At 34.7% G+C, this 22,403-nt stretch overlaps 3 protein-coding genes across 7 annotated transcripts in view; 1 reads left to right on the forward strand and 2 right to left on the reverse strand.

Annotated features, from left to right (window-relative positions):
* The window catches only part of LOC106163761 (phospholipid-transporting ATPase ID), a 30,052-nt gene extending 16,620 nt beyond the window's left edge, over window positions 1-13,432 (reverse strand). The window contains exons 1-3 of one of the 4 annotated variants that reach the window (XM_013541440.3): window positions 13,375-13,432; window positions 11,322-11,422; window positions 9,060-9,194 (exon numbers count right to left, since the gene is read on the reverse strand). In XM_013541440.3, the coding sequence (XP_013396894.2) occupies window positions 9,060-9,099 (40 nt within the window). In that variant the 5' untranslated portion in view covers window positions 9,100-9,194; window positions 11,322-11,422; window positions 13,375-13,432. Of the gene's footprint in view, window positions 1-92; window positions 282-3,694; window positions 3,892-9,059; window positions 9,195-10,176; window positions 10,318-11,321; window positions 11,423-13,374 lie in introns of those variants that run through there. The other 3 variants (XM_013541441.3, XM_013541439.3, XM_087001302.1) reach the window with 3 other exon arrangements.
* Window positions 13,433-13,823: 391 nt separating this feature from the next.
* Window positions 13,824-22,226, forward strand: LOC106155390 (SKA complex subunit 1-like). Of its 2 annotated transcripts, none has more exons than XM_087001313.1 (6): window positions 13,824-13,914; window positions 18,988-19,203; window positions 19,466-19,581; window positions 20,032-20,175; window positions 20,443-20,621; window positions 20,918-22,226. In XM_087001313.1, the coding sequence occupies exons 2-6, from the start codon at window positions 18,991-18,993 to the stop codon at window positions 21,067-21,069; spliced, it is 804 nt and encodes a 267-aa protein (XP_086857439.1). In that variant the 5' UTR covers window positions 13,824-13,914; window positions 18,988-18,990; the 3' UTR covers window positions 21,070-22,226. The 2 variants fall into 2 exon arrangements, with proteins under 2 accessions (XP_086857439.1, XP_086857440.1); XM_087001314.1 differs by lacking the exon at window positions 13,824-13,914 and adding an exon at window positions 18,612-18,715.
* LOC106163759 (cilia- and flagella-associated protein 53) lies at window positions 14,239-18,404 on the reverse strand. Its single transcript, XM_013541437.3, has 7 exons — window positions 18,215-18,404; window positions 17,036-17,265; window positions 16,587-16,760; window positions 16,048-16,351; window positions 15,615-15,833; window positions 15,234-15,450; window positions 14,239-15,054 (listed from the first exon to the last, which is right to left on the reverse strand). The coding sequence occupies exons 1-7, from the start codon at window positions 18,281-18,283 to the stop codon at window positions 14,726-14,728; spliced, it is 1,542 nt and encodes a 513-aa protein (XP_013396891.1). The 5' UTR covers window positions 18,284-18,404; the 3' UTR covers window positions 14,239-14,725.
* Window positions 22,227-22,403: the final 177 nt, after the last annotated feature.

Genomic DNA, 22,403 nt, shown 5'->3' on the forward strand with positions numbered 1-22,403 from the left:
CTATCTGGGATGAAACCAACTTTCCTTCCACTGGCAGCCAACAAAATTGTTCAGATTGTGTAAAAATATGTACATCCTCCCTGCAGTCTCACCTTCAAATGGAACAGGAGCAGCATAGATACGATTTGACCTCCAGCAAGGCATTGTCAATCACTGCCTTTATTTTCAACTTGGTACTTGAACATACACTACACAAAGTAGATGCTGGGTTTTGGTAGAGAAAAATATCATCACTTCAGTGACTTTCCTTCCAGAATATGAAATCAATGCTGGCAGCAACAGATGTCATGGATCAGTAAATCTCAAGGGTTGTTAATTATTTACTTTTTTATCACTTTTTCTTTTTGTTTTAACTGTCCTTGAAACAATTCAGAAAGTAAAGCTGCAACTGCTTCCAATCTGTTTACGGAATTCCTTTGATTATCCTACATGTATAAATAGCAAATACATGTAGCAGCTCATGAACATTAGTTAGAATTTAACTGCATGATCTTTCCACATCAGTTTCTTCCATAAGACTGTATATCAGAATATTTTCATGTCAAGATCCTAAGAAATTACAGCCATACACCTCTCCCAATGTGTGAAACTCAGTCAGTTCCAAAAAACATGAAAACTGACCACAGCCTCTGCAACCAAACTAAGGTAATTATCCAAACTGAATACATATCAATGCAACCAGCCAACTTGGCAGCCAAATAATGAAGAACTTTGAGGGCACATCCATTTTCCCCAGAAACTTATCCTTGAAAGTATACCTTCCACTGTATATATATACCACTACAGATGGGTCTGCCCACAGTATTGCATGCTTACCTTGCCAACACCTAAATCTAATTACAAATTCAATAGATTTATGAATTCTTCTGGGAGTTGGATAGGTAGTCATAAAGTTGGGGTAATGGCACAATATTTGATTAAATGTTAAAGAAAGTAAAAGTAATTAGACTGATGGAAGGAACAGACAAAGGTAAGAAATACTTTCTTTTTCCCTTCCTGTTTTAGATTACAGAAAAAAGGGAACTTTGAAGCAAATTAATGGCATGAACATACCTATATATTTTCTTCAATAGTAGTTTAACATGAAGTAGAAGAGAGCAGTTCAAGATTAATACGTGTCAGTAGAAAATTCTGCATCACAATTAAGTGCTTAATTTGGGAAATTGAAATGGCAGCGAATATATTTTCTAACAATTAAGACATAATTAAATATAATAACCTGGGGAGAACACTGCAATGCCATTCCTTAAACTGAACATTGCATGACTTAATAATTATTATACCATACATAGTCAGGAGATGCACTAGCTTACATAACACTGGCCTTTTTTTATTTAAGTTAAGCAATGAAAAATATCTACTGGTAATATTTCTGAACAGAATTATGTTACTGAAGTCTGTAATTTTTAGATTTGAGAACATTTCTCCAAAGCTGGCTCCCGAGACAAGCAGACTAAACTGCATATTCAAAAACAGTTATTGTAGGAAACATTTGACAGTAAAGCTCTTCTAGGCTTCCTTTCAATTTCTACCCTGGCCTACCATAAAAACATTTGACCATCCATAAATATCTACGAATATGAAGTGGACTTTACAGATATCTTAATTTTTATCAATCCTCAGAGGGCATCCTATATGGGCTTTTGGCATGATGAAAAAAACCACAATTAACATACTTTCTTGGCTTTCTGTACTACTTCCAGAACTTATTACCTATTTCTATCAGTATGCACATTCAAAACAACCTATAGTATGTTTTCTCATTAAGATTTAGTATTCTTCTTTTTTTTCACCTAAACTTCACAATGAAGATCAGATTCTTTTTTAAATATTGGACATCAGTTATGACACAAATAAAAGCACTTCAATTGTGTGCGTGGGGGGGGGGGGGGGGGGTATAAAAAAAAGATTATCCAGCTTTTCTTTAAAAAAAATCAAATTTGACCATTATTTAAAAAAAAAAATTCTTAACTGAAAGTAGAGTAGTGTTGCATACCATCCAGTAACATGAGGTGATCTATTAGACAGCTGGGCCTAATTCCATATAGCTCTAACAGCCGGGTAAATAACAGCGTGTCCATCAGCCTTGGAAAAAGGTAACTGGGGATCTGAGAGGATTCCAGGAAATAGTCATGACCAGATATTTATAGTGTTCAGACATGATCTTGGACTGTAAGGAAAATAGTAAAAAGAAATGGCGCCTGGGGCTGCTTGAAGTGGGATTTCCAATTTAAATCAAAGAAATATACATGTGTGGATGTCTGGATATTACACTGCTGATTTCCGCACATCTAGAAAATATTCACTGGCTTGAGAACTTGATCAAATACATGTACATTTTTTTAAATTTGTTTTCTGAATTCTAAGGTGGCCTATTTGGAGATTTGACAAAATCTCAAAAATGTCAGCTTTCACTTATCAGAGTTGTAATGGGATCTAAATGACAAAATATCCAATTCTTAGGAAGGTCTAACACCTCACAGCATTCCACACTGGGGCAGATCCAACCATCTGATCTATTTATTTGTAACACACCCATGTATGTAGAACCTATTACATATATGCCCAAACAGTTTATCTGTGAGCTATGCAGGGTTGCCAAGGTAACAGTATTCACAATGTCTGGATCCATATATTGTTTAACACGCCATCAATAAGAAAATAGCACCTGAAAACAAAGGGAGCTTGTAAAGAAAAGACAGAGTGTGCTCAATATGAATATATATACAAAGAGTTGGAAATTTCGAAGATTAATTATGACATTAAGTTTTCTTGGGCATGGTGATGAATGTCTGGGTTCATGTGGATTTAAACCTTCTTTGTTTGTCTGGGCTTTAGTATTATTTGGATTATCTGTGTGGTATTTAACATTTCTGGTTGTCTGGTATGTCTGAACCCTATGGCCATTATTTGTGATATATGCTATAGTAGTGTCTAACAGATAAGGCTGAGGATCAACCCTTTGTGTTCCCATTATATTACACCACCCACTGTTATGAGTAGACCAATGTGAATGCTGTATAAATGGGTTATCAGCATTATAATATCTAGTCTGTGAGGCAGGCTTTTACAATACACCTGACACAAAAGTGACCTACTTAGGTGAAGTAAGGTATGATACTCACATATGCATTATACAGATGCACATGACTTTTGTTTTATCACACCCAAGCTTAGGATGTAAATAAAGACACACCTAAATGACAGTGAAGGAAATAAATCTGTAAATTCTCTCAAGAATCTGGCAATCAACGATCCATTAACCACTCAGCATAAGTGATCTTTATGGGTTTTATGACAGAGGAGACTAATTGGTGACTGGTGAATTATTAATGGATAATTTTGCAGAAAGCATGTGTGATATAACTGTTAAATTTGGGGCAGATCCTTAATACGGCTTATCTATGAAATAACCACCCTACATATATACTCCTACCTGAAGTCACATGCAGCCTGTGTAGTACTCATACACATACCAGCTAGTATATATACATGTATATATATAATAGAAGATATACTGTTGTACTGAATATGATCAATACATATGTGTCAGCCAGATATGTGAGAGCAATGATTCATCACACATTATGTATGTTTATTACAAAATACCACACTTCACATTTTCCTAGATGTATGAGCAGACAGGTATGTTTAACCACTGTAAAATGATCTCCCCCTTGGATAGCCAACTCACGTTTTTCTTCAAGTGTGACCGCAACCCGTTTGTATAGCTTCATTGTACCTCAAGTACAGCCAGGACAGCGCTAAATCACATCTAGCAGGATGTCACTCCCCTCACCACATACGACAGACTGTTCACCTGTCCCACACCTTGAACTGAGATAATTACTGACACTGTGTGTATGTGTGAGAGAGAGGAGAGGTTAAATGGCAAGGTTAACTGGTCTAGCAATTTATATGGAGGATATTATGCTAAATACATCCTGGCTAATAAATAAAATCTTGTCATTAGTGGATCTCCTAGGACTGAGAGTTGAGCTACAGTCATATATATCTCACTAAGATGTGAAGATCTTGATGAAAGGTTACTCCTGTTACTGCTTGAAGGATTCAGAAATAAAAGAATTAAAGTCAAAAGAGAAACACCCAGGATGCAAAACAACATAATGGTATGACTGAGTGGCAAATGGAGCGGATCGAGCAACTCCCTTTGGCTTATCCTGGTCAAGAATGAAGTTGAAACAGAAATTGGGTTACATGTGCATGTGTGTGTGTACATGTGTGTGTACATGTGTGTGTCTGTGTGCACGTGTGTATGAGATTTGGTGGGTGTGTGGGTGGGAAGTGGGTGGACTATGAGGTTGGGAGATAGAATTAGTGCATGATAATAGAATAATACATTTAAACAGGATGTGGCATATTCATGATGAAGAGACAAACAGATAAATCAGTAGTAATAGGGCTATGCAAATAATACCATGCAAATTAAAGAACCACCTAACTGGGGCCCATTCTCTGATGAGTCACGTTTTCCAAGAATTTGTTGTAGCATCAGTGTAGCTAAACCACGCTAGAATATTAACAAACAAACAGAATAATGAAGAAAGAATTACTTTCTACTGAGAAATATATTAAATTCAATAGTATTGAAAAATATGATCCAAACAAACATGTTGATAATTTGCATAATAATTATATTTTATAACAATGTAATAAACAATATGGAATCCTGCAAAACAGTCCATTTTTGAGCAATGCTAAGTAACCACAGGCAAATATAATTAAAAGTTAATGCAATCAAAACCACAATGCCAAGTTAGCTAGGTAAAATGCCAAAATCAAACAAAATTACTTTTTTTCTGTCTTGAAAGTAATCTGATCCTAGCTCTGTTATCTATTATTTTCTGCTGGCTCCCCACATTACTGCATCAAGAACATTACGACTCCAGTATAGTATACGGAGATCTATTTGAAAAGATGCCATATTGCTCTACACAAATTTATCAGGGTTGGCTTCATTATGCATATAAATAATTAAATCTGTAAGATACCTTATATACTGGTTTTCAACTTTTACACAAGAATCATGGTGCATGTATTTTTTGACATAAAGCAGCTTGAATGGATGATTTTGAACTCTTATCTCAGGTACAATGGTAGCAGGTGCTTGCTAGGTGCCAGACAATAACTGAATTGTTTAATCTATAAGACACCCACAGCCAGGTACTAGTAGGGCACCTGACTTCACTCACTTAGGACACAGCAAGTTCAAAGATATCTCAGAGTCCCAATATTATATATCACTATCTCAAACAAAAAAAAGTCATATGAGAAGAAATAGTGAATTTTAAAATACCTATTTATAAGTTTTTTTTATGTTGAAACTCTGTACAGTGGTGACCTAAAGTTAATATAATATTGTAACAGATATCAGGAAAATTTGGTAATTCAAATTGTTCATGCAAAAATCACATTAACTGTCCTTTAAAGCTGAAACAACTATATATATATATATATACATACTGTAAGGAAATTTTCACATGAGGTCATATAGGACATATGTCCTGGATAGAAATCCTATAGGATGTCTGATTAAAAATCCTAGAGTCCCATAGGACATACTATAGGAAGTTTTTTAAAGGGTATGCATGGGTCTTATCTATCATTAACACAACCAGATAGCTAGCTTAAATTAAATAAAGATACTAAAGCTTGATGGAAACCCACTCACCCAATATAAATTTGTCACCTGATGATGACAATACATCCACCCTCCAGATAATAATATATATATATACTTTATGTATCATGTTATTAATAAGGCTCATAGATAGCCGGGACCTGAAATTGGTCTAAACTTTTAGGGTGTATTTCCAGAGATTTAGATCGATCCAGGGATTAAAATTTAGATCGACCTAACTCCCTGGGGGTTCACGCTAAATTGCAGTCAAACGAGCGCGCACTATAGTTAATTACCCCCTTACAGCTTCTGGTAGGCGGGACAGACGCTTAAGCCGGCCAAGCTGACAGTAATCTAGTGAGACTCCCCACAGGGATAGATCGATCTAAAAATCTATGGAAATGGGGTGTTAGAAGCAAAAATTTGGTCTTCTTCAGTTAAATCAAGTACTCAATGTCTGACACAATTTCTTTATTGTTCTACATGTAGCACTGGCACAATATTTAGGGTATTACAGATTTATTTGGGGTCAAAGTAGACTAAAATTTGATCTTAAAGTTTAGACCAACTTCCAGCTAAAAGTTTAGACCAACTTCCAGTTGTTTTGTGTCACCAGTCCCTGATGGATATAAACGCTGGCTTTGCTGAGACAGGCACCTGCTCAGGTGACAGGAGGTGACAGGAAGACTGACAGGTTGTCACCACATTGTGTAGTTAAATCTCAATCACCTGTTAAGGACACTTATATACATATGGTGTTTTTTTGTTTTGTTTTGTTTTTTTAATCAGGAAAGTTGTCTTCATATAATGTGGCAACATGTGCAATCTGCTATCAAAATTTATATCTTACAAAATTATTAGGCTACATTAAATATTGTACAATCTATTTCTATTTCTAATGAGAACTCTTTGATGGTAATAGCAAAAATCCTTAAAGGGTTTGCTTCATGCCGTCAGAATGGCCTGAACGGAACATATTCTTCAGAAAACATGCCCAACTAACGATATCTTTATCCAAATACACAAATTAAAAGCTCATTTTGTAAATTTTTGGCTTTAAAAAACGTCCTATTTGCTCGGCCTGGGAGTTAATGAGCTACGTGGTCACGTGGTCTAATGACGACAATCGAGCCACTGGAGAACAGAGTGTGCTTAGCTGTCAAACTGAGCTGCATTGTCTACCTGTAAGATGACTTCTCTGGCTTCTGATAAAAGTTCATACTCATTCAAATCTCTTACCGGAGGGGTCTAAATCCTCGTGAAGCTGTGTAAAACCATTTCCCGTCTAGTCATTTCTTTAACAAGCATTTCATTATGGTTATCCCAAGTTGTATAAAACACTGCATTTGAATGAGTTAAGGGAAATGTTGATTATTGCATATGAGGTCCATGTTATTTGTGAAATTCAATTTATTTTATTAAACCGCTGACACTCCGTCTTGCATACTTTTATTAAACTGAGGTAAACAATGCCCGTTACCTTTACAAGTCCTATCTTAATCATCCATCTACCTGGAACTTCCTTTACCTCTTAATTAGAGGGTTAAATGGCATTCAATTTGTCTTGCTTGTATCGAACGCACTCTCTATCTAAGCTTTACTCCAGTTATCTCAGGTAAAAATCTACCTGTGCGTTAGTTACAAAGCGCAGCTCCCGTAGACCTGGGGGTACTAGATAAAATCTGAACACCAGGTTTATCGAGGAGCTGGAGAAAGAAAGGAAGAATTTTTCCTGCACAACTTCATAGGAATGTTAACACGGACTTGATCCAGCTTAGACCTCCAAACTAACAGGGTGACATGGGCAATTTTCACAAACAAATCATAAAACTATATTTCAGTTAACCGCCTTTAAAATAAATATACCGTTCTGGGTAAATTAAAATAGTTATTAAATCGCAAGAATATTTTTGACTTAAATAATGATTTTATTATTAATGGAAATTAAGCTACTATATGAGGTACATTTGCTGTGATTACGCTGTCCTTCATGTTTTGCGTAAGTCTACATTTTGCTGTATGTGCTTGTAATCTTTTTAAATATGTGCGTACAATTTTTGCAGGTCTGGTTACCCCCCTGTTATGTGATGAGAGTATTAATTTGGCAATTAGTTCCTTAGCTTATTTGAATAGAATTGCAGTGTAAAATTTTCAACAAGATGTTGGCGAAATAGCCCATTACTCTTTGTAGGTATTTCCCCCGTCAAAGTTTGTCTAAAATTATCTTTCAATCTTTACTCTTTCAAAGACAGTATAAAGTTACCTGACATATTTTCGTGTAAACTTAATGACAAGCCAAGTGTCTCCAGTTCATTCCGTACTCAATTTTACCCAAGCAAATTTTTTTCTTGAGTAGATCTTTATAGCACGTTGTTATAAGCTTACAAATTTGCAAAAAAAAATTGCGTACTGACGCAGAATTTGCGTTTCAAGTTATAAAATAATCAATCTTTTAAATTCTTTAATATTTCAGATGAAATAATCTTCAGAAACAAATCCTCAAAGCATAAATGAATTAGGATAACGAACCATTTTATTATAGCAGTTCCCATTTTTTCTTTAATATGTTTTTCCTCAACACGTTTTCTTCCACGGAAGCTTCAAGATACCCTGAGAGCAATTTCTTTTATTAATGTTCGCGACCGTGTTTGAACTTAATTGTTTAAGTATTGATATTTAACGTCATTTACAAATACCAATAAAATAACCCCATGAAATAAATGAGATATATTGAAAAATATGAAAGCCCACCAAGACGAGTTTCATACCTGTTATTACCTGGCTTGGGAATTGCAGCGGTGCATAATTAACAGGTTTGTTGTAAACGAGCTTTTGGTCAACTACAATGCATTTAAAATGCATCAGCAATCAGTAAGTTTGCCAACTGTTGACAGTTAATCTGAAAGACTACCAGCTCTTGATATGATCTAAACCACCTGAGGTGACCATGATCTAGAGCATCGCAACTATTGTCACCGAAGTTAGTAAGTAAGTCATGGAAGACCGTCACAGACAAAGAAAGATTGTCAACGAGAGCTGCAATTTTGGTGAATCCCACGGCAACACACCGAGGCATAACGAAAATTCCTCAACTCCGTTCAACACAACTTTCCTTAACTTCTCCGTCTGTATGCACCTGCAGCTCAGTTGAGTCTCATAGACCTTTATCGTGATTGTCGTCACAGTACCACGTGACCCAGATCTGTTGCTTCATTTTTGCATATTGAGGTGAGGTTTACTAAAACGCTTTTTTTCTACTAATAGATTGTTTTTATAATTTTTAAATGGCGGGGATCGATTAAAACATACCTCTAGTGTATAGATTGAGTGCTGTATCTTCAAAATTCGAGAAATGGATTTTTACATGAACATTGTCCTTTAAAATCCTTCCAAAAAAAACCTTACATCTATTACATACCAATTGGTTTTTCCTTTTTCCAGCATGGCTTCATCTTCATTTTCAGGCTTCTTTTTTCCTTATGAGAGCACAGGGAATGTTTGGTAACAAAAATAGACTTGTTTGTATTTCCATATATTTGCACCACTCTCTAACCTGAAAAACAAGGAAGTGTCTCACTTTAAGGTCTTCATTTGGATAAAACATCAAATACTTCCTGCTATCATTTAAACTGCAGGTAACACAAAGCATGGCTGAGCATATTTTCATATATATATATATATATATATATCCATTATTTACACTTGTTTGATCATAGAAAAGGTGACGAGACAGCTTTACAGCCAAATGCTTCTGATCCAGTTATCAGACTAAACCTATAACACCTTAGTCTATACACTTAAAATGGAAAAAAAATGCACTCAAAAAAATAATAATAAATATCTCCTTATAAAATTAGGTACACATTATAACAGAAAAAGTCTTTTTTGTATATATTCTACTCTATGTCATGTTATGTGAAAGTAATGGAAAAAGAAAACAGAACCTTCTATATGCAAAAAATAATAATAATAATAAAATATATATATTGATCAGATGATGAAAATGAAATAAATGAACAAATAAACAAATAATGTTATGCCAATATATAATATCACCATGTTTTTCAAGTGGGCAAGGTATTTTATTGGTTGGGACAAAATAACTAATAAAAGTGGTTGTTAAAGTGGACGTTAATTAAAATCATAACCATGGGACTGACCAACCAAGAGGTACTCTTACACTGACTGTGGCAACTCTATTAAGTGGTTTCCTGTCAAACAACACTAACTCCATTACCAAGCAGGAACACAAATATAAACAAGGCCACTGCAAACTTATTTAATGAGTTCTCTCAATTAGAATGCCTGCTATTCTAATCACAGGTTTCTTTTTTAGGAACATAACTTTTTCTTTCCTTTTTTTCTTTTTACCAAAACTTTGATAAATCAATAAATCAAACATTCATTGTGATTCCACTATGTGTGTTGTATTGATTAAGAAGGTTCTGTTATTTTCTGTACCACACTGTAAATATTATATTATATAGCTAGTACATAGTAACTGTGGCTTATTATGAGTCTTTAATTTCACCTACCCATCAATCACAAGCTCCTCTCTTCACCCCAGCTAAAGTGCTATCACTTGCTACATCCATCACTAGTTCAATGTTCACCCTGCTATCTAACCCCCATACAATGCTCTATATAATTTATCATTTACAACTGAAGAAGGATTCTAAATATAAAGTATAACGATGCACTGTATGCATCAACATTTTGTTTGTTTATACAACATACAATGCCCCAGCTCACTGATAGTGTCATTCAGTTGTCAGTGGAGATAACAAAACAGTACTGTTGCACAGATGAATATAATTAAAAACTCTGTAATCAAACAAAGTCTATGTATTATCCACTGGTTACAGTATAAATATGTTTATGGTTTAATCAATAGTAAAGAAAGGCCCTCATCTACAGTGCAAACCACTCAAAGTGTATAGTAGCAACTGCTTCCAAAGAAAAGCAGCTTGGCAACAACCAAGGTTATATCTTCAATGTCCCATGATTGATTTTATATACATATATTTTGAAACATAATTAATTACTGGTTAATACTTACAGTTACAGTACATAAATGCTTAAGGAATTTATTCATTTATTGTGTAACTTTTTGCACCTTGTGCTGATTAAGACGTTCATACAGTGCAATCAGTAAGACAGGACACTTATTCAAAAAAAAAAAGTGTTAACAGTACAAATATAGATGACAATGGCAAACTGTTAATAACACTTTGCAGTAATTTATAAGTGGTAATGGATGCAATGCAGCAGTCCTCTGAACTTCTGTATATGTTACCCATAAATACTGAGGTACAGTAACTGTTTGAATTCACTCTGTTTTCCCTGCTCACAAAAAATAATTTTTAACTTTTGTACATATGTTAAATGGGGTTATTCATTGAGTAATAGAAAAAATGCATTCCATTATATACATTGCAAATAACTTAGATGCCACATAAAGAACTTACCACAAAGAATTTGTTAAAAATAATAAAGGCATACCTAAACATAAATAAATTCAATCAGAACCAAAAAATTCAGCACACCAAGTATAATGCAACCCTGATTAACTAAACTACTCAATAATTAAATGCTACCATTAGTATGATATGATATTACATGTTATTAGTATGTACATTGTCTATTTGAAAATCTCACATTTATTATCAAAAAGACTCACCAATCTCTAGTTGCCGGAGGGCAACCAAGTAGGCACTTCAGCTACTATTTCCTTCTCTACCCAAGTCAGCATATGTATCAGCTAACAAAACTGCAATGTATCTGAAAGCAGGGTAAGAACGTTCATTGATCCAGAATATACAGACTTTAATTTAACAAGTCTATAGCTGTATATAAGCCCTTTGTTGGAGTGTGACAGGTGCCTGTCATTTCTGGAGTATATAGAGAAAACTAGCATGTACCATAATTTTTCTCCACATCACAAGCTCTCCTGTATTACTTTTTCCATCCAGGATATTGAACATGTCATTTGATTTATGAGGAAGGGATATAATGAAGCAAATCACTGAACAGTCAGTGCGGCTCGCTTTGAGTTCTGACGTCTAATTACTGCTTCTGTCAAAAGATGCTACAAAAGTTCATGGACAATAAAAACAATGCCAACCCATCACGACAATCAGTGCATCTGCCCTTTTTTCAAAGCAGTGAAGCAAATCACAATTATGTCACATAACCAGAACCGCACTGTTTTTTTAACAATACCCAGGTGTATGAAATAACATCAGTCAGGTGAAATAAGGACACTCCTATCTCTCTTTCTTTTTTCTACTAATGAAAAGATCACTACTAAATGACAATACATCATTGATTTTGCATTCAAAAGCAACTTTACAAATGCGGGTTTGAAAATTATATAAAGGTTTTGATATCAGACAGAAAGCCAGCTTTAATATTTCTATCCACTCATCAGCTATAAAAACAGAGCATACTTATGCTTACAGGTTTTTAGATGAGTGACATTAAATTGATGAATCTAGTGTCCTCAGCTAGGTACAAATGAAATTCAAATTATGACTGAGATTTTCAACAGTGGCCACGGCACACTGCTCTTTGGCAAGAACAAATGAACAAGATCAATATTCTTTGTGTAGCACTGAATCCACATGACACATCGCGGATGTGGAACCTTTTGGCTAAATCTGACTTGTTATCATTGATGTTTACAGTACAACCATGCTTCATTTCACTACAATTAACTGAAAGCTTAAGATAATATTGAAATAACCACCATGTTATCTACATTGTTTTCCTTAGCAGATATGCAAAATTTGGATTTTTGGTGAAGTTTTCTCTAATGAGGCCTTCATTAAGATGAGATGCATAGAAACAAAAGACAGGGATTAAATGATATTTTAATTATGCTTATTTGATGTTTTTACTCTATAATGCAATGCACCAACTTCACTTCATATGCTCATTACTTTTAAGACTCTCTCCAACTGCAGATTATTTTATTTCAGTCACCAATATTTATAGACTACCTAAATGAGATCATTAGAAGCCTACTACAAGTATGATCTTTAACATCAACCTACTGATACAGATCTTGATTTTTTCAACACGGTTTCTATAAGTTTTAAAGATAAAATTACATATTTTGATAAAGAAATTTAATTTGTCCATTTGCTGATCATATATGAGAGCATAATGCTTTTTAAATAAACATTTAAGCAACTGGGAATTATAAAAACACATAAATATAAAACTTAAATAACTACAATAAAATTTTCTTGCTTTGAAAATATATCCCTTGGTTGGTCGTAAAGATTGCTTTGGATGGGCCTAAGATCTAATAAACGTATATTAGATCTTAGGATGGGCAAAAGCATTTGGGAAGAAGGAATGGGGGGCGGGTGCTAAGAGTTTTGACTTCCCATTTTAAGCTTAGATTTGGACTCTGTGTATCATTTACAGATCTAAATTTCATAAAAATTATTCCAAGATTTGAAAGAAACAGATCATTTTGGTCAATGTAAGTCATAAATAATTCTTCAAACAAACACGTCCCGTTTCTTTCTATCGCCGGTGCTTCAGCCGCACTCAGAAAGTTATCCTGGAAGCTCGTTTTCAAGATATTCAATGTGAAACAAACACGGTAAAATATCTCTACAGACAATCTATGCCCAAAATTACCGAAAAAAATATAGCATCCTTAGTTAAACATTATATCACCACAGAAAACATCTCGACAAACTTAACCCTTAGAAACGAACCTGCTTCTATCCTGTCAGTCGCCATCTTGCAAGTCATTATCAACAGGTCAAAGGTTATTGTCCGAAAAGAGAATCGTTCGGACCGCGGTTCACCAAATGCAATGGGCGTCGAAATCGCACTTAAAAGGCATTTACAATTTGTTTAGACTCTATCATATATTTTATTTTCTTCTCAGTCCTTTATTGCTAAATGCGAACATATTTAATTTTATTGTGTTATCCTTAATGTTGTTTTTAAGGGGCCGTAGCGATAGTCCGAAGGTTCAATAGTCCGAAGGTTCATTGGTCCGAATGTTCACTATAGAACCTTCGGACCAATGAACCCTTGATTAAAAAGTCGATGAAAACGTTACCACTTTTCGGACCAATGAACCTTCGGACCAATGAACCTTCGGACTATCGTGACGCCCCCGTTTTTAAAGGACTGCTCTTAAACTCATGACAGGATTGTTCCATGTGGGGCATTGCAGATTATATCATTTATGGTCTGATATTTTGCGAAGGGAATATCCTGCAAATGCCTACAGCTCAAACATTAAGGTATTACTCAATTTACCCATCAAAACTGGAATTTTTCTAAGAGGGCCATTTTTAAAAAGATGACATGCTTCTTTAAAGCTATTTTTCATCATATCTTTCATTAATATACAATGTATATACCATCTGAATCAATTAAGAACTTAATGTACTTGTACTGCACTTATTTTAACTTCACCTTTCCCATTCATTGCAAAAATTCTTCATTGCTAAGATTGTTACGTTTTTGAGTTAACAGAAGATAAAATAAAAAGGACGTGCATAGTTTTCAAGCACAATTAGTATGAGCTTGCACACGTATTTTGCTGCCCAAAGAAAAGATTATAATACAGTTCTCAAAACCTCATTTTATTATTGCATATTTATGCCATATGTGATTATACAAATATTCAAATTATTAGTGACAAATATTCAAATTATAAGATTATATTTACATTATTGGAAAATTTGAGGACCCAACAAAAATAGAATTGAGCCCAAGAAAGATAAATACTGCAACACATGTACAAAATTATACTTAACATAGTGTAGTCAATATACATTTTGGTTTCATTAATTTTATAAGTAAAAATATATTCACCTCACAAAATACTTTTTACCTGATAAAAGCCAATTGCAGACTGGTCATTATACAACATCTTCAGCAATATCATTACATAGGGTGCCTATTGCTGTCATACAACTAATACTTATTCAATTTTAATGAAACAATCTTACCCATAGAGTCATATTTTTTTCATTCCAAAAATTCCATAAATGTTATCTAAGGAAGATCTCAAGTTGATTAACTTGTACAGATTAGAAATTCCATGTTTTAACCAAGATTTTGTGTGATAATTGTCTTTTTCCTCATGGGATGAACTTTATCAACATATGGTCTGTCCAACTCTTCCTTTAATTTATGTCTATATGCCATTTCTGCCTCTAATTGCTTTTCATATTCCCTTTGAGCTTCTAAACTTTCTATATGTTTCTGGCGTTGTGTATAGTTCATCTGTCCTTCAAGATCTGACTGATACTGTAGATTCTTCTGACGCTGTCTTTCTTGCTGTTCCAGTTCAATTTGTTTGTTCTCCTCAATCGCTCTCAGAATCTCTTCCCGCTCAACAAGAGCTTCTCGCTGCTTCTTTTCATTTATGGACACTGAAATAAGAAAATTTTAATTTTCCAAATTAATCAGAATGCAAATGTATTGTACTTAATGAAAACAAAAATTGGTAGGTCATATTTAAAAAATTGATATAAATAATATTACTTTATCTTATTCTTATAAAGGAAAACAGAAATGCATTTGATAAAGTATGCATGTGTTTTTTACTCACGTTTTTCATTAATCTGCTGCCTCCTAACAGCAAGAACTTCCTCTAGCAGCTTCTTTCTAGCCTCCTTCTCAAGACGCCACTGAGCCAGTCGTTTCTGCCACATTCTTTCAACATCCTCATCGATTAACCGTTCCATTTCACTCTCCCTGATCTTCTCTTCCTCCAACATCTGTTTCAGGTATTCACGGTATCGCCTATCCTCCTCCCTCAGCTCTTTCTGTAATGGGAAAATAGCACTAAATAAACAAACTGTTTCAACACTTTCATTCAGTTGTCAGTCTTGGCTTACCAAAAAGGATACACATTTTATTTCATTTTGATAGCTGAAAGTTAACATTTTATACACTTGTCTAGCTTTTTTACTTTAAAAGTGAAACATACCTTTCTCTGTTCCTGCTCCATTGCTTCATTGCGAGATTCCTCTAACAACTGTTCCAGAATCTTCATGTCAAATGCCAGCTCCTCTTGGATTTCCTTGGCCTTCCTCTTCATCTTCATCCTCACAGACCTGTCATAGATTTCTCTAGTTTCCTGCTGCTGACGACGTTTTTCTTCAAGGGCCTGTTGTTCTTCAAGTTTACGCAGCTGGTTTTGTTGTGCCTGAAACGTGACAAAAAATAAGTCAAACTTTTCCACTGGTTTACTTATGCCTGCAGACATGATGAATTGAGCTTACCTGCTTGTACATACAAAATTTTGGACATCATGGAATCTATATAAAAATGACACTTTAAACACATAAAATTTGTTTTCCTTCTGCTTGATTTTCTTAGTCAATACAAAAAAAAAATAATAATTAAGTAAATGCACTCACCAATAACCTTGCTTCTTCTTCCCTTAGTCTTATAGCTTCTTCCTTCTGAGCTTCCAGCGCAGCTCTCTGCAACTGAATAACTCCAAGCACCTCACGATTACGAGCATGCTGTGCTTGAGCCTCGCGCTCTTCTCTCTCCATCTTAGACAGCATATCCTTATGCCACAAGTCAGCATACATGGCCTCTTCTTGCTTCTTTTCTTCTTCTATTCTTTCTTTGATTCGAAGCTGCTCTAGTCTTTCAGTGCACACCTCATCCTGGTGTCGCTTACTCAATGTGGAACGCAATTCCTCACATTCATTTCTGAAACAACAACATCAGATACATGTATTCACAAGGCACTGAATGAAACAAAAGTATAAGGACATATTGGATTTAGATAAAAGGTGAGTGGGTGAACAGTTAGGTTTTTCTTTTTTTTTTCTTTTTTTCTTTTTCATAATATAGGTGAATATTTTGACTACTTCTTCTCAAATGGATATATCTAACAAAGGCAAGTATTAAATCTTTTAGGTGATTTAGCAACATTGGTGCATACCTAAACTTCTGGTCTAGTTTTTCCTTGACAATTTGCATCCTCTCTTGTTCCCTTTTCTCTCTGAGGTCCTTGGCTCTGCCCCTCATTTTAGCCTGTCTTTCTAACACAGTTTCCTCTTTTTCTTCCATTTCCTTCAGATACTGTTGTTCCTCCTCCATTAGAAGATCTCTTAGTCTGAACAATATTAAAGCATATTTCTTAAACATTTGTTAAGATATGACAAGCAACAGTATGGTAGAACTATAAGAAAATTTCTGTATGTAAAATATTAAATCAGTGTTTTGCTTAAATAATATTAACTTATCAATGTGAATTGAGCTTGCATATAGGCAGCAAGGATTAATGGTGTTTTGCAATCACTAGTGTGTAATTTTATAATGACATATATACTCATACATGTTTCTTCTCGTTTTAAAAATGTACAATTATCTTGACAACATGTAACTTACTTTTCTCTTCTGTCTTCAATGCCAAACTGTTCTGCCTGCATCAAACCTGCCACTTTCCTCTTCACTGTATTGATCTGTATTCGTCTGTCTGTCCATCTCTCCCAATCATTTTTCAAATCACAAAATTCATTATACTTTGTCTGATGTAAAGCTTCTTCTCTCATTTCTTCTTTCTTTCTTCTTTCTAAGATGAGATGCTCAGGAGGTCTTTTATTGGTAGGGCGAGCAACCTGCAGAAGTGAAAATAGATTGTATCATTTGAATTCTATCTAGGATATATTCAATTAAAAGAACACTGTTGATAATGGATAAATAATTTAACTAAAACAAGCTTCAAATTCCACTTATACATGAAGTAGTTTCAAATTTACCAATCTAAATAAATGAAGATCCTTTCAAAAGAGATGTCGGATGTACATTTGGGCAAAAAAGTCGGAAAATTTTTGTAACAGCAAACTGATACTTTTATCAATAATATTCACTGGATCATTTATTAAAACAAATATAGGGAAAAGCTATCTTGTCTTTAAAAACTAAATAAAACAAGCAAAATTTGCCAAGCATTACTTCATTGACCTACACATGGCCTACCAGTACTCTCAACCTTTAGATTCAACAACAGACATAACTTTTGCAAAAAAGAGATTTCTTTCAGCCCTACAAATTCCTAAAGTATTAAGGGCTTATTTGATGCCTTAAGCATCCTTTTCAATGAGTATCTTAAACTGATATACTCTGATACAAGGTATATATTTGAGTAAGGATCAAAGACATGTTTCATATATACTAGTATTTTCAAGGGGGGAGACAACTAAAGAGAGTGATTGTATCAACATTTACTCATATAACTGACATTTTTCCACTGGTAATGATGTTGTTACATAAATCTTAAGAAAATTATTGCTCCACATATTATAAAATTTATTGTCGCACTTAAAATATGAGGTTGAAGTTAAACAAAGATTATTTTAGAATGGTTTCATTAAATGTTTAAATGTGCTTCTGTACTTTTCTGTACCAACTACGTTCTGTGACAACTAAGTACAGCTCATTTCAATCATAAGCCAAGAATGATATTCATTGCCAGTGGTAGTTTAATTTTAGCAGTTTAAGTGGTGTAATTTGCTAAGTAAAAAGTATAACACCCTCAATGGGAACAAATTAAGCAAAAATACTTACGATAGCGACTGAATGTGGTGAAGGGCCAGTGTGCTCCCTACACCGCCGCTGCCTCTGTGTTGCCATCATCTTGGCAAGATGAAAACGTTCCGCTTTTTACCTTAAAATTCTTAAATCAACCACAGTGCTAAAACCTTGCAGACATCAATGTTGTTCCACCATTCTCTGACGTCACGTATCCAAGGTGCGCAACAACATATCAATGCAGTAGAAAATTAAGATTGGATTTTATATAGCGTTTCTGTTGTCATTTTTATTAACATTTTCCTTTTTGTTTTAATATTACATGTTGTACTACAGTATAAAAGGGATTATTAAGGTAAATTCAAAATTAATCTCATTCAATTTGTAAATTGTACACCAATAAATTCGACTAACCTCACGTACATTCGTTCTCATTTTTACACGTACCGCAAAAGTCTCGTCAAATCTCGTCATATACGAAGGCGGTGATTTGAAACTTGAAACTAAGAGAATAAATGCTGACAAAAATAATTAAGGGTGCGTATTGTAGTAGGTACATCTATCAGTGAGATTGGAAACTTTCTCACATATTGTCTCTCAGCAGAATAACTAAGATTTATTTTTAAACATTTAACTACCGGTATCTACTATATGTATCTATCCGAGTAGTACATATATGATTTTTTACTGTGACACTAAAACAAGAATGATTCATTATTTAAAGCAGGTCACATCATTTTTATGCCACTTTTTACCTTCTGTGTTCAAAAATGGCCTTATACTTATGTAATTTTATATCATTTTTTTAGAACATGGATTCTTGCACTGTTATGGAACTTGCTTCACAATTTGGTGATAAAATCCAAAACTTGAAAAATTGTTTTAAGCTCCAAGCCTGCAGTGGAGATGTTAACTGCCAGCAGCTGTTGACAGGTATAGATAAAGAGATCTGTGAGTTGGAAGTTTTGATGGCCTTGATGAGAGCAGAGGTGGCAAGAGAAAAAGAACATTTGAAGTCCCTGGAGGTAAGAGCAGTTTCATGAATGTAAACGCCAGCTTTTTTTCTGTTATATTTTGTTCCCTTGTGAATGGAAAAGATTATCCTGTGCACCTGCCCCTCCCTGCAGAAGCATCACCTAACATTATCTACTGAGCAGTATAAGTTTTGTATTAATTTTACTTAGTTTCTTTGTCTCTTCTAACTTTTTTTCCTCTACTCTGTTAACTGTGATTATATTTTAAATTATTTTTACAGGAAAAAATCATTTATATGGATTTGTTTTCTAGGTGTTAAAGGAACAGGTTCTAGACCTCCAGAAGAATCTCCATTATGCAAATGATAATCTTCCACAAAGGCTTCCACAGAAAAAAGTTTGCACTAAAAATGAGGCATCTGAAAATGGGTAAGTAATGATATTCGGCAAAAGACATGGGCATGTAAGTATACATTTCACTGGACTCCTCAGTTTCCCATGGCATATTGGCCACATAGTTGTTGGGTATTGAAAAAGAAAAATTTTTAAAACCTGAGAAAAAATAATAAACATTAGTTTTCTGTTAAGGTGATGCTGGAATAAGAAAAAAAAGGGTCAGCAATATGAGTAGAACCTACAGGAAAAGTGATTTTATTTCCCAGAACCCCCCCCCCCCCCCCCTTTTTTTTTAATTATTCATATTGCTTTTTCAAAAAATACTCCAGAATTGGGCTGAAATAGATCTCTGATCTGGTTTTTTAACTGGTTTTTCAACCCTAGTTTCTTATGCTGCCTGAAACTTGAACCTCATTTATGCACAATGTTTAGGTTATTTTAGATTTGCATCATGTAGTATGGTGAGGCCATTTTGTTTTTTAGAACAACTGGCAGCCCATTAGGAAGTAAGAAAGATGCAGTGAGCTCAGAAAATGGTACGGTGGTGCAGGGAGCTAGAAAAAGAACCAGACCCCCTGTTCCTGCTATTGAATATTTGACAAAGGATGAATTTGAGGAGGTGCCTAAGTGAGTAGTTCACTTTTTTCTCTCAGTACGAGACTGTTTAGTAGCATTGCCTGGTATATAGTACCAGTATATATGTTAATAGATGCTCAGTAAGTGTAACTTGACATATGCCATTGTCCTCCTAAAGACTGACCAGTTATTCCTTGAAAATAGGTTTGAATTTTTTCCTATTTAAAATGCTTTTCATTTTTTCTATCTTAAGCTTTCTATTATGTATGGCATTTAAGAATGTGGAAAATGAGAACGTATTTTTATAATTTTTTCAAGGTACATAAAAGGAAGGATAAATTATGACAGTGTTAATTTGGCTATTGATGAGCTTAACAAGGCTGTTTCTGCCAAGTACAGTATTGTTGGAAAGCCCAGATCTGTCATTATGAAAAGCAGTGATGCCATAAAGAAACAGTTTGACCAGTTTAAAAGTCAAGAAACAAAGGAGACTAAAGGTTTGTGAGAATTGCATCTTGAAGATGTAGTAGATTTTCCTAGTCAAAAATGCAATATAGTAAACATGTGATACATTATATAATTATTAGAATGGGCATGTTCAGACATGTTAACTCTGGGTCAGTCAGAAATCAAAACTGCTTTTTTTGATGAGATAAGTGCTGTAATATTCCATGTTTATTTATATGTAATTTATATTCATTTGTTCTTTAAGACTGCATTGCTATGTTTGATAAACCCAAATACAAAACCGGGAGACTTACCACTTCTTCTGTTCAACTTTTCCTACAAATAGGTGTGCATTTCATAGTTGATGGGGACATCAAAACACTGAGCAGTTTAAAGATGGACTCCAGTGCCAGATGTGTGCTAACCATACTAAGACACTGTGGTAGGATAAAGGAAGTCAGGGGAGGAGGCTGCACCAGATATTGTGTTTGTGTTTAAAGATGGACTCCAGTGCCAGATGTGTGCTAACCATACTAAGACACTGTGGTAGGATAAAGGAAGTCAGGGGAGGAGGCTGCACCAGATATTGTGTTTGTGTTTAAAGATGGACTGCACCAGATACTGTGTTAAACATGTCAGACATATATTAGATACAGTGTGTAGTCATAATTTATTAGCTCTCTGTATGCCACAAAGGTGATAGTTCCTAAATTTATGAGAGATTAAGATCCTGATTTGCTTAACAATGTTTTTGACTTTTCCACACACTTTAGGAACATTGTTTTAGTATATTTTGATCCATTTGCTTAAAACTTACTGAATCCACCATGACTATGCCTTTCCCATGGACAGCCACTGTACTGGTCTTGTCAAAAAAGTCCCATGTGTGGAATTTCATCAAGTTTGTTAACATTATCATTTTATTACGACTAAGGCTGTATTCCCAGAGCTTTTAGATCGATCTGTCCCCGTGGGGAGTCTCACTAGATTACTGTCAGATAATCTGTCTTAAATGTCCGTCCCGCCTACTACAAGCTGTAAGGGGGCAATTAACTTTCGTGTTGGCCCGGCTGACAGCTATTAAGCGTGAACCCCCAGGGAGTTAGGTCGATCTACAGTAGATCGATCTAATCTCTGGAAATGGGGTCTTAGACCCCATTCGGAATAGGGGACTAACCAGGCAGAGGGACAAATATGGCCGACCTACTTGAATACTTCCCCACAGGATATCTATTCAGTGTCTATTAGTGGATTAGACAGCAAGCTTTGTAGTGGGTTGCCCCTCGGACTAGTTAGTCCCCTGTTCAGAATGGGGCCTTAGAATTACCTGGTGCATGATGACACTCAAAAAAGGGCATTATAAACTTCAGATATGATCAATATTTCAGTAAAAATGATGTTGTTGTACTGTGCTTCAAATTTACATATGGAAGCCAATGTTAAATCCTGATGAAAGCAACTTGAGTTGATATTTTAATCAAGCTATTTTATGTTTTGATGCTTATCTTACAAGTGCTTACCAGTGTAATTTGATTAAAAAAGATATTACAGTGTTCAAGCGTATTGAATTTTTACTCTTAACAACTAATAGTATTTTTATAACTTTGTATGTTAACATCCAAACCTGTTGGATGAAATAAAACTTGGGAATACAACTTGATGTTTAAGCATTTTGATGAGGGTTAAAGTAAATGGTAGATTTTTCTGCTCTGAATGCATTTTATATGAATTGGTCCTTGGATAGAGGATTGAATAGGGATGCACAGTAATAATACAGCATAATTTTGAATCCAAGAACAAGGCATTTGTCCTGTCAGATAGCAGTGGCAAAA

Source organism: Lingula anatina, chromosome 1 (assembly GCF_051362555.1).
Source record: "Lingula anatina isolate TDL-2025a chromosome 1, LinAna3.0, whole genome shotgun sequence".
NCBI lineage: Eukaryota > Metazoa > Brachiopoda > Lingulata > Lingulida > Lingulidae > Lingula > Lingula anatina.